Below are 12,993 nucleotides of genomic sequence, written 5' to 3'. Positions count from 1 at the left end.
ATTTATTTCAATCTGCTATTTGCCTTGAAGCCATTGTGTTGACCTGCAAACCATAATTTTCCCACCTTGCCGTAGGTCTGCATAATGAATGACTCTAGCCACTCTAAAGTTGGCTCGGAACAGTGGAGGCAGATAACATCTTCTCAAAATTATTCCAATTGTGAGAAATAGATTTTGATCCGTGTACCCATCCACAGGTGACCCAGCAGAGACAGACTACACAGCAGTGGGCTGTGCTGTGACCACCATCTCCTCCAACCTCACGGAGATGTCAAAGGGTGTCAAACTGTTGGCAGCACTCATGGAGGATGAAGGAGGAAATGGACAGCAGCTGCTAGGTGCTGCCAAAAACCTGGCCTGTGCTGTCTCTGACATGCTGAAGACTGCGCAGCCAGCAAACACAGAGGTATACACCATATGAGATCAATCAATGGTTTTCCGATGATAGGAACCTGAAAAAATAGGTTTAAGACACACAATAAATCTGATAATTACGCTTTTGCAACGTAAAGGGTATCGGAAATGGTTTGGGTTTTTTTTCACTCAGTAAATATTGTCAATAATATGGACAAATATGGCTTTGCTTTTTAGCCTCGTCAGAATCTACTCCAAGCTGCAGGAAATGTGGGTCAGGCCAGCGGAGAGCTCCTGTCACACATCGGAGAGACGGACACTGATCCACAGTTCCAGGTATGTATACTGGTACTCTAAATGTGAGTTCTAATTCTGCTATTTCTTTATCATTATTTTACATTAATACTCATAAGTCTGCCTGGAAGTTTCTGAGGGCCTATTAAAAGTCTGGTCCAAAAAGAATTACCGGTAATAAGGTCCAAATTACCACAATACATTGGCGACACTGACTTTTACAAGTACAGTATTTCTGAAAAGAACCTTTAAATCTCACTTAAAGGTCATCGTGAATATGTTCGCTCTTAAATTAAGAAAATGTTGAGATTTTGTAAAGTAAGGTTCCTGTGGTTTTGCTTTACAAGTATATACCGCTACACTGTTTTCTGTCTTTTGTTTCTCTTCTATATTTGACAGTTTCTAGGTAAAGGATCTTTCAGGTCTGCCAGATGGAGAGTGCCTACTTATTGTCAAATGATGGTAACAAATGTCTGCTGAAGACATTTAACGATGAAATGCCAATCAAAGCAATCTATTCATTCATTTCGTAATCCATGTCCGGTTATCATCATGACAAACTGTCAATCCAAACTGATTTATACTAAACTGTAGGGTAAAAGTATTGCGCCGTTAAAATTAACCCATTCTCACATTTTTTTTTTTTTTACTCCTGGGTGGCATCTGAGGCGGGTGTGTATTTTCATTCATTTGTCTTGCCAGTCCAACTACTGGTTTAAAACATAATCTTGCACTGTCTGTAAGACACACAAAGATTTCTCAATTGGAATTGAAAACGTGGTTCAGGTAAAGACTATTGCTCGCTATAATATACAGCTACAGTGATGAAGTATTGGGAAGGAAACCTGAGATGTACTGTATGTTTTGAAGGTATTGGCTTTCTTCGTCGATCATTGCCAAGAGTATTAAATGGGTGAAAAGAAATTTGGGGTGGGAAAAAAATAAAAGAAAATTAAGTCATCATTTCATCATGATACCTTTTAAATCTTACAAATCATCATTGTAGGATATTTCAACATTCCCGGGGGTGTTTGGAGAGATGAGCTAATCCAATATTAAATCAATCATCCATCTCAAAATTATTTTTTTTCTTAATTTCCTTTTCTGATTTCTGATTTAATTTCCAAACCCAATTACACTGTTTGAATGTCAACATATGATCGCAAAACTTTCTTCTCACCCTGCTCCTTGTGCATGTTTGCCCTTTGCAGGATATGCTGATGCAGCTGGCTAAAGCGGTGGCTAATGCAGCAGCAGCCCTTGTGCTCAAAGCTAAAAACGTGGCCCAGAAGACAGAGGACTCCGTCCAGCAGAACAGAGTTATTGCCGCAGCCACCCAGTGTGCTTTGTCCACGTCTCAGCTGGTGGCTTGCACAAGAGTGAGTTAGACTACCGCCACCGGAAATATTCAGACTGGATGGGACAACACTTCTATACCCCAAAATATTGTATCTTGGTGTACGTATGGCAATATCAGGTATCGCTAGTCTTCCTGACTGACATCCATTTATAAATCATGGATATAGTTTCACATCACTTCATTAATGTGCTTAATTTGATGAAAAATATAATGGCCACCTTTCCCAAGATCTATGAAAAAAAGATGGAGTTTTACCTCAATATTGTGAAAAGCCCAGAGAAGAACACATCCTGCATGAAAAATTAAAAACATTTAAATGTATATATTGATATTTATTCTAGTCACATAACTGTTGATACTTTCAATGCTTTCTTCCTCCATGACCCGCCAAATAGTTTCTTACAAAAAGCTAAATTGTTCCCTATCAGGTTAAATAGGGTGATGAGAGCTTTTCTGGGATGGTGATAGAGTTGAAGTCCTTCTGTTTCTTCTATGATGCTTCTTACACTACCATCTCTCATGTAGGTGGTGGCTCCAACCATCAGCTCGCCAGTTTGCCAGGAACAGCTGATAGAGGCAGGCAAGCTAGTGGCCAAGTCAGTCGAAGGTTGCGTGGATGCCTCGCAGGGGGCCACAAACGATGAGGGCCTCCTGAAGCAGGTGGGCGTGGCCGCAACAGGCGTCACCCAGGCATTAAACGAGCTACTTCAGCATATTAAACAGTACGCCAGTGGAGGTCATCCTATTGGACGCCACGGCGAAGCCACCGATCGCATTTTGGATGTCACAGAGAACATCTTCAGCTCAATGGGAAATGCTGGTGGGTGTTTCATGTTTAGTAGGACTCATACACATCATTAGGCTGACATAGCAACATCTGTGCAATAGAATCCAATTTGTACTTTTTTTTTTAAACATAAGATTAGTGTTATAATACTGCCATCCTGGAGAAAGACAGATTCGAGCATCCATATACAGTAATTACAAAGTCCGGGCATAGCATGGCATTCATGCTCTTGATGAGTGTTTGTAAAATTCTGGCCAGAACTGTATATAGTGTGACATCTCAGCAGCATGACAATGTGTTTCTTACCAGGGAAGATATGCAACATGCATGATTACACAATGTGCAACAGTGTTACATGCTGATAATCCATAATCAAGCAAACACAAACGCCATTGGGGACATTTCCTGTCCAACAATCAACAAATAGGAACAAAGAAAAAGAAGCGAGGTTAAGTCCTTACTACATGAGTGTATCTTATTGTTCTGTACACCAGTAAAAGTTGAAAACTATTTGCAATGGAAGCACAGAAAAATGCTTCCATACATACATGCATGGATTCAATACAATTCAATAATTTGCCCCTCTCCTGATTTCTGTGTTCTTTGCATATTTATCACACACAAAGGTTTCAGTTCATGAAACCCGATTTTAATGTCACACAGAGACAGGCCAAGGAATTACAAAATGCAGTTTTCAAATGACAACTCAATTTATTAAGGCACAAAAAAAAATCCCAAACCTTTCTGACCCTCTGTGAAAAAGTATTTTCCCCTTGAAACTAATAATGTGTTGTGGCAACCTCGGCAGCAATAACTGAAATCAAGCATCTGCGATAATTGGTGATGAGTCTTTCACATCGCTGTGGAAGAATTTTGGCCCACTCTTCTTCGCAGAATTGCTTCTTCTCCGCCATATTGGAGGGTTTTTTAGCATGCCTTGCCCGTTTAAGGTCACATTGCAGCATCTCAATTGGATTCAAATCCGGACTTTGACTTGGTCTCTCAAGAAACTTAATTCATTCAGTGGTGGACTTGCTGGTGTGTTTTGGATCGTTGTCCTGCTGCAGGATCTCAGAGTGCTTTTGCATTTGAGAGCGCAAACTGATGGTTGAATGTTCTTCTTCAGGATTTTCTGGTTGAGGGCAAAATTGACTGCAATCACAGCAAGTTGTCTTGGTCCTGAGGTAGCAAAGCAGCCCCGGACCATCACACTGCCACCACCGTGCTTAAGTGTTGCCATCATGTTCTTTTTAATCAAATGCTGTGCCATTTCTAAACCAGATGTAAGGGCTCGCATATCTTCCAAAAAGTTCAATTTTTGACTCATCGGTACACAGAATGCTTCTCCAAAACTTTTGATGATCATCAAGATGTCTTTTGGCAAATGTGAGACGACCCTGAGATGTGTTCTTTTTGGATAGCTGTGGTTTTCGGCTGGGTCCTCTCCCATGGATGCCATTTTTGGGCATTGTCTTTCCTATGATAGAACACTGACCTAAGCTGAAGCCAATAAAGTCTGGAGTTCTCTGGATGTTGTTCTAGGTTCTTTTGCAACCTCCCGGATGAGTCGTCGTCGCATTCTTGGAGTAATTTTAGCTGGTTGACCACTCCTGAAATTGTTGGCCACTGTTCCCAGTTTTCTCCATTTCTGGATAAGGGCTCTGGCACTGATTTGCTGGAGCCCGAGAGTCATGGAAATGGCAGATTTTCCAGATTGATAAATTTCAATAAGGTTCTTTTTTTTCTTCTTGAATTTCTTTGGAGTGTGGCATGATGCGTTTGTTGTTATTATGTTGTTGTTATTTCACTTTGTCTTCCAGATTCTATTTATGTGACTTCTTGATTCAACAAGTGTGCTGTTAGGGTGTGATCTGTGAAATTTTTACTCAGATTTCCCAAACAGTTGTTAGTCACAGTTACTTTGTGATCTAGCCAGGGGGCCAATTACTTTTTCACATTGAGCCAAGTAGATTTGGATGGGCACTTCCTGAACTACCGGAAAAGCACTAAAATAAAAGCACATCCCAGAAAAAAATACAATGTAACAATAAAGCATGGCAAGAACAGGATTTTAACTGTAGAAAACAAAAACTTGTCAAAAGTAATAAACAGATGAAGATTTATGTGAGTCCTCTACATACTGGCTGAATTTATGTACCTGGTAATATTCACAATTTTTGGAAAAATCTTACTGCTCATGCAGAAAACTTTTATTTCGGGTTTATAGATCTGAGAAAATATACAGGCCAGGACGTTTTGATCCGTTTGTTCGTGCCACTGGATATTCAACAGCTGCAGATTTTAGCTTTGGCTGTGGACGTTTTCTTTAACAGGTGAGATGGTTCGCCAGGCTCGCATCCTTGCACAGGCCACATCTGATCTGGTCAATGCCATTAAGATGGATGCAGAGGGAGAGTCAGACCTGGAAAATTCACGAAAGCTCCTGTCAGCTGCCAAGCTTCTGGCTGATGCTACTGCCAAGATGGTGGAGGCGGCCAAGGTCTGCATGTATTTTTTTTAGCATACTTTATGCAGTCTTGTTCTTGTGTTGCTGAAATTAACCGGTTTTGAGGGGTTGTGCTCATGTGCGCGACTTTATACTCTCCCCTTTAAACTGCTCGACCAATGGCGAATCTGGATTTCGCTCCCATGACGACACAACAGAGCCCTTATTTACATCTTGAGTAGCTTCTTCTACTTGGGGTACCAGAGTTGGAAAAATGCTGAGCTTGCAGTGATCTAAACAGATAAGAAAAAGTAATAAATGCAAAGCCTAAAAGTTCAACATTTATTTAGCTCTCTATCTATGTATAATGGATATAAATCATAATTTGAAACACAGCAGTATGGCATAAAATGACATTTGTGTGTGTTTCCTTCAGGGCGCTGCAGCAAACCCCGACAGTGAGGAGCAGCAGCAGAGGTTGCGAGAGGCGGCAGAAGGTCTCCGTATTGCAACGAATGCTGCGGCGCAGAATGCGATCAAAAAACGTTTGGTCAACAAGCTTGAGGTAACTCAGATTCAAAGATAATATGTTTGTTTTCATGTCACTCACCCAGGATTATCTGATTGAAAATTGGACGTTAAAATGAATAAAGCCCCTAGAATAATCCAAATTAGGTACACAAGTTTGCCAACGTTTGAGCGTTTGAATCAAATGTTTCCTTACCCCATTGTGCATTTCCACATTTAGTGGCCTCAATTTAATGCTCTTGATACTTTTGACTTGAACTCAAGCTGCAAAATGATTTTCTTCTTTCCTGCTAGAACGCAGCAAGACAAGCAGCTGCAGCAGCTACTCAGACAATAGCTGCAGCCCAGCATGCGGCCTCATCCAACAAGAACCAGGCTGCCCAGCAGCAGCTGGTCCAAAGCTGCAAGGTGAATACCTACAGTATTATTGTAAAGTATACCATGCTACTTTTTTTGTTCATCTGTTCTTTTTAACACATTTAATACTACTAGATAGCAAAGGTGAATTGTCTTTCTAAAATTTGGAAACCACATGCGGTCAAGTTGTGCAGGATAATAATAATAATTATTATACATTTTATTTGTGGGCGCCTTTCGAGAAACTTAAGGACACCTTACAACAAGGAGTTAAAATCACGAATACAATGTTAAAAACAACATCAATTAAAATAAGAAAAAAAACCCCAACAAAAATAAATAAATAAAAATAATGGCTTTATGGTCCGAGTGAATAGGCTTATCTAAACAGATGTGTTTTGAGGCTGGATTTGAAATGTGTTAATGAGTCTGGATGACGAAGGTCATCCAGACTCATGGATGTGGAGGATGTGACATCGTGCAGGGGAAAAAATGCAGCTGAAAATGCGTCCTTCTGAAGACCCAGTCTTTGATTTTGGACACTCAGCAGCGGTCATAAGATGACACGTGTACATGCCCACAAACAAGCTTTCAACGGGCCTCTTTTGGAAGACAGATTACAAAATGTTCCTTTGACTTCCATTTGCTCGCAGCGACTGCGTGAGTAGAGTCAGGCTGTCCGTATGAGATAGAAGAATTGTGAAAATGTATCCACTTGTTGTGCTCAGGGCTCGTATAAACAAGCTGGTTGGTACATGTATTTCGTTTCTCTCCAAGCCTGTTATTTATCATACCACCCACAGCCAGGGTTTCAGGAAAGTAAATATACACATATAGAGAAATTTACCCAACACACCTGAGAGCGGCCAGCACTAACTGGCAAGTAACCCCGCCCCTATAGATAGATTTGCAGAGGTCTTTCTTTTTGTGTATGTGTCTATCAGGTGGTTGCAGAGCAAATTCCTCAGTTGGTTCAAGGAGTCAGAGGCAGCCAGTCTCAGCCTGACAGCCCCAGCGCTCAGTTGGCCCTCATCAGTGCAAGCCAGAACTTCCTGCAGGTATTGCACCACACACAAACAACATGCAAACTCCACACAGGAAGGCCAAAGCCGGAATCAAACCCCGCACCCCTGCATTGTGAGGCCAATGAGCTAACCAGTCGAGCACCATGCCACTGTCCGAATGATTCAATAAACATTCATTAGCAACTTTTTGGTGTTCAGCTGAAGGTTGTCACCTCTGTGGGAAGTGTGTTTATGAGAGAAAATACGGTAATTTCAACCAATGGGGCTAATGGCATGTCCTTTTTTTTTTAGTTGTTTTGTTATGCTTGATAATTCACATAGATCAATTTATGGGAACCGGTCAAAAGCAATCATCGCTGACTGCGGTTGTACCTTAGATTAGCCAATGAGCTACATTATATATGCATGTAGACTGAATATCCCTTGTAATTGTTTCTGTTTCAGCCTGGTGCAAAGATGGTCACAGCCTCCAAAGCCACAGTTCCCACCATCAGTGACCAAGCGTCTGCCATGCAGCTCAGCCAGTGTGCGAAGAACCTTGCAAGTGCCTTGGCTGAGCTCCGCACCGCCTCACAGAAGGTACCTCATTAAATGCTGTGTCTGAAAGGTTTGGATTTGGTTTTAACCCTTTCAGGGACAGCGGTTACTATAGTGGACAGTTTACCATGCTCTCAGGTTACAGGGTGCATGGAAGGATTAATGTGATGTAGCGGTGTTACATAATCACACAAAGGAATAGGTCGATGAAACGCAAAATCCCTCCCTGGCACTCCTTGAGCTGCATGCTTTCAGCAATGCTATGCTCGGAGGGTCAAAGTTACAAATTCCACGTGTGTGGATGGCAAGAAAACAAAAAGGCCCAGGATGCCAATACATTTTACTGCATACAATGGCATACAATTACTACAAAGGATTTGGGAGTAATCTCTCAAAGGCAAAACTATTTTCGGTGGCTTTTTTTGAAGTGGTAAATATTGATAATGACACACTGGCATTGGCATCAACACACTTGTTGATTTCATGTAATGAACCTTTTAGTGGAGAAGTTTGACCTACTGAACCTTTTTTGCCCCGTATCTGAGAATCCAGACTGATTTTGTTGTGGCAGGTCACATGTGTACCTGTGGACAAAAACAGCAACGGTCCCTGTATCTGTCTCTAAAATGTATGCGAGCGATGTATGTGCTGTGCCAAATACATTCTGGTCAATCGTGATCCGCTCAATATATCACCGCTCTTTTATTCTCACCCAAGTCCTCTCTCAGGAAATGACCCACTCCTTCCCTGACAGTTAGTCTTTTTTTTCAATGATTTAATAAAATTGGTAATACAATACACTGTGTGTGCCCGCTCAAAAGGTGAAACAGGCTCACTTTTTAACTTTGCAGAACGTCCATGGATCAAATTGCCTAATGCACTGGTGTTCGTTGCCAACTGCCATTTGCAATGGTCCAGTCTAAATCAGGTTTGGTTGTATCGCATAGTGTGTAACGGGCCTTAAAGCACAATTTACAATTTAGCAGTCTTCACAACTTTTTGACATGAAATGTCACTGCTGCCTACTGTCCCTGGCAGATTTTTTTTCCATTTCATACGCAATTGTTTAGCTTCCTTCTTATTTATAAAATGTTTGCATGTGTAGGCTCAAGAGGCGTGTGGCCCACTGGAGATTGACAATGCTCTATCAGTTGTGAGACGTCTGGAGAAGGATATTCAGGGTGCCAAAGCTTCAGCTGATGAAGGCAAACTCAAACCCCTGCCAGGCGAGAATGTAAGTGACGCATACACTGGGATGGATCAAGACACATGCACATACACGCTCGTGCCCATGTTTTTGCTTGTGCAAATGACATCAACCAGAGACATGCATCAATAACAACTTCTTCTTCTCTGCATGCCTCACACGGTTACAGCTTGAGAAATGCTCCCAGGACCTTGGCACCAGCACTAAGGCAGTAAGCTCAGCCGTAGCCCAGTTGCTAAGTGAGGCCACCCAGGGCAATGAGAACTATACAGGTGTGTTCCAACCCTTGTCAACCATTTGCATTCTATTTGCTTGATATAGAGCCTTCCATAATTTGGAGGAAAAAAAACTTGTCCTCTCTAATTCCTGTCAAACCAATAACACTGATGCAAAATATGCTCTGAGTGTGAAGTTTTGGCGACATAATAAAAGAAGTGAGACTGCATTGCTTGGCCTGCTCGATGGAAAGGTTTTAAAATGTCCTATGGGCATGGTTGTGTGCAAATTGATCAAAAAGACTCTTCGCTTATCACCGTAGCATTTAAAGCCTACGATATTGAGGCAAAACATGTTGCAGCTAGCAGGAACACCAGACTTAATGATGGAGTCACCAGATCAAATATGAACAAGGCTATTCGTCTCTATAATTGGCTGAAAGAGGAGGAGAATTATCGGTCGTATATTTTCGCAGCACACTAAGTATAAAAATTGAGGGTGTCAAAATTAATGGGCCACTAATCCATCATCAAATCACTCGACAACCACAAAATATTTTGGTAATCGATTGATCACCTTAAGCCATTCTAAAATTGTCCAAATCCTTTGATTTCAGCCCCTCAACAGTAATAATAATAATAATAATATATTTTATTTATAAGCGCCTTTAATTATTCTCTGATTTCTGCTAGCCATCCGTAGACTGATTCTCATTTGTATTGAATAAAAAACAAAACAATGACTTGCAAGCAGCTGCTTTTACTTTGGAAAACATTGACCAAAGCAGTAACTGAATCCTTTTCAAGTTTGGTGAGCACATTTGTTGTTGTTTATTTGTTCTTTTTATAATCACTAAACAAGACAAAATCAATAACAATAATTGATTGATCATAATAATAATGCTATGAGGAACAAGTTGAATTCATTCTGTTAAGTTGCTTGTTTTTTTTAAAGTAATCATACTCAAATCATGTTTCCCAATTGAATTAAATGCAGGAGCAATTAATCCGTTCCAACGTCCAACAATTCAGACATTTTTTTTCACATGATTTTTTTTTTTCCATGAAAAGCTGCACCCAACCGTATTGAACTGTATAAAAACGCACAATAATAAAATTAGCTCTCCTTATAACCAGCAAACAGAAATGTGAGCACATAAAAGAATCCTCTCTGATTCCTCTTCTTCTGTGGTGTTCATTGGCAGTCGGCAAACCAAACCGCAACATATTGTATTCCAACCAACCAGGCTTATTGCATTGTCAATGCAGTCATCCTGAGTTAGATCTTTCTTTTTTTTTTTTTTTAAAGGTATGGCGGCCAGAGATGTAGCCCAGGCTCTGAAGTCCTTGGCTTCAGCAGCAAGAGGAGTTGCTGCAAGCACAGATGACGCAGGAGCGCGTGCTGCTCTGCTGGACTGCGCCAGTGATGTCATGGATAAATCAGGCAACTTAATTGAGGAGACAAAGAAGGCCATCACCAAGCCAGGAGACCCAGAGAGTCAGCAAAGGCTGGCCCAGGTCAGACAAAGGCTGAGGATCAGAGGGGCATCAAGTTTAGATAACAGATTCGGCAATTTGTCTCTGTTTTTTAAATTATTAAAAAAAAAACAACAACAACATCAGATGCAGTTATTATGCTTTTCTAGACATGTTTTGACTTGAGAATTTTAACTGTTTTTGTTAAAGATTGTTCACATTTGCCTCTGTCTTGACTGAAGTTAACCTACAAGTGTTTGAGTTCAACAGTAATTCGGTAAGGGTGTATTTGTGCGTTTCCTTCGGTATGTAGGTGGCCAAAGCGGTGTCTCAGGCCTTGAACAGATGTGTGAACTGCCTCCCTGGTCAGAGAGATGTGGACAACGCCATTCGTACCGTGGGTGAAGCCAGCAAATGTCTACTAGCTGATTCTGTGAGTGTAATCAGTGGCAATTGCAACAGATTGCTCAATTTTTTTTTCTTGGACTTGTTTGGTTGTACGATTGTAGTATATCATCCTAACTGAAACACACTTCTACTTGCATAAAAAATACGGCCACACACCAAACATTGCGACACATTTAATTTTGAAGATGAAACAAAGTCAGTAACCAAATATCAAGTCAAGTACAACTTTATTGTCAAATAGTTATACTTTCAGTATCATATTCAGTGTCGCATACTTTCAGACAATTATGAACAAAAACAATCCAAATTTTGCATGCAATAAAAGTTACTTATAATGATGAAGACAATTGTAATAAATGTAATATTTAATGATAATCGTATTCAATCAAATAAAAATATCTGACACAAATAACTGCTATTGACAGCTATCAAAGTCAAACATGCAGTGTTTTTCCTTTTAAACTGTATTTACATGGGCAGACGTTTGTCAACATAAACATTAAAATGTAATCACAGGTGTTTTTCCATCAGGCTACTCATAAACTCATTTGTGCCAAATTTAACAACTTTTAATTATAGAAATCTTCACAACAATGATTACCGTAATTCAAGATTGCGATGTTTAAGTTTTTATTCAAGAGTCTTAGGCAGAAGTCGGCAACCCAAAATGTCGAAAGAGCCATGTAGGTAAAATAAAAAACATATATTTCTGGAGCCACAAAAAAATAAAAGCCTTCTATAAACCTTACAATAAAGGAAACACGCTGTATGTATGTAGGAGACTGGACTGTCTCAGATATAATTTATTTTGTGATTTCCTCGCTTTATTTTTTGTTTCGGTGCATTATTTTCGCTTTTCTTAGTGTCAGTGAAGTCATTAATTTCCGTTTTTCGGAGGCTGTCTTTGAACGCCTCTCAAGTCGAACAAGAAGAGAGAATGCACGGAGTCGGACGCAGACGTGTCTGTGTTTGTTGAGACTGTTAAAAGCATAAATAAAGTGTATCTTTTAAAAAACTAACACCACAGCTCTCCTTTTTCGGAGCTGCAACATGTATCGATATCTATTTGAGCTATATTAGCCTACTGTCAAAATCTTTTTCCATTTTCAAACATTTTTTATAAAGCTCCAGGGAGCCACTAGCTGTCGTTAAAGAGCCGCATGAGGCTCTGGAGCCGCGTGTTGCCGACCCCCGGTCTCAGCCTACGTTCACATTGCAGGGGTTATTTATTTTTTGTACTTGTTCACATTACAAAAACAAACGCAACTTCTAATGTGAATGCACCACGTTCCTGATGTGACATACAGTATGCGCACAAAGCATGATGTCGAGGAGTAAGACATCTTGTGCCGCAGTGCATGGCTCAGCTTCAGAAAAAAAGTCTTGCATGCGATCACAAATCGAGGGAGACAAATAAATGCATACAAAATGTTTTGAAATGTTATCCTCACAGTTGCTCTTCTCCTTTCTAGTTCCCATCCAGTGGAAGGAGTTTCCAGGAGGTTCAAGGTCAGCTTAATGAAGTGGCAGCCAGTCTGAACCAGTCTGCCAATGAGGTTGTCCAGGCGTCTCGAGCAACCACCCAAGACCTGGCTAGAGCCACCGGCAAGTTCGGAAAGGACTTCAGCAACTTCCTGGAGGCTGGTGTTGACATGGCAGGAACATCACAAGTCAGTATGATGAGCTTCATCAATACAACGGTAGCCACTTTCATATGGCATTCTTGGTAAATTGGCACATAAGAATTGTACAGCAACAGTAGTCATTCCACACATTTACCACCAAAATTGCAACTTGTGAATGTGTTTACTGAGACAGAAAAATGTGATGCAGTGTCAGCGTGACAGTCACAATTTCTTTCGACACAAAAGGGAGTCTAGGGTTTTGAACATCACTTTTCTCTAGTGTGGCTGAGTTCAGTCCACCTCTGTTACGCCTCGGATACTACGTTGGAAGCTGGCAGGTCAACTTCTGTCCATTTTCAATGCAGTTGCCTTGG

At 40.7% G+C, this 12,993-nt stretch overlaps 1 protein-coding gene across 3 annotated transcripts in view; it reads left to right on the top strand.

Moving 5' to 3' along the window:
- Positions 1–12,993, top strand: part of tln1 (talin 1) — a 96,714-nt gene that overhangs the window by 41,081 nt on the left and 42,640 nt on the right. For 2 of the 3 annotated variants that reach the window (XM_052050051.1, XM_052050050.1), the window contains 15 exons: positions 198–406; positions 592–690; positions 1,048–1,110; positions 1,860–2,027; positions 2,534–2,828; positions 5,129–5,295; positions 5,678–5,806; positions 6,064–6,177; positions 7,071–7,184; positions 7,596–7,730; positions 8,794–8,922; positions 9,065–9,167; positions 10,420–10,628; positions 10,900–11,019; positions 12,467–12,664. In XM_052050051.1, the coding sequence (XP_051906011.1) occupies positions 198–406; positions 592–690; positions 1,048–1,110; positions 1,860–2,027; positions 2,534–2,828; positions 5,129–5,295; positions 5,678–5,806; positions 6,064–6,177; positions 7,071–7,184; positions 7,596–7,730; positions 8,794–8,922; positions 9,065–9,167; positions 10,420–10,628; positions 10,900–11,019; positions 12,467–12,664 (2,252 nt within the window). The remainder of the gene's footprint in view (positions 1–197; positions 407–591; positions 691–1,047; positions 1,111–1,859; positions 2,028–2,533; positions 2,829–5,128; positions 5,296–5,677; positions 5,807–6,063; positions 6,178–7,070; positions 7,185–7,595; positions 7,731–8,793; positions 8,923–9,064; positions 9,168–10,419; positions 10,629–10,899; positions 11,020–12,466; positions 12,665–12,993) is intronic. The other variant, XM_052050052.1, reaches the window with a different exon arrangement.

The sequence above is a fragment of the Hippocampus zosterae genome, chromosome 18, assembly GCF_025434085.1.
Source record: "Hippocampus zosterae strain Florida chromosome 18, ASM2543408v3, whole genome shotgun sequence".
Classification (NCBI taxonomy): domain Eukaryota; kingdom Metazoa; phylum Chordata; class Actinopteri; order Syngnathiformes; family Syngnathidae; genus Hippocampus; species Hippocampus zosterae.
The sequence above is the reverse complement of the archived record's forward strand: the minus strand, read 5'-3'. Positions and strand labels throughout refer to the sequence as shown.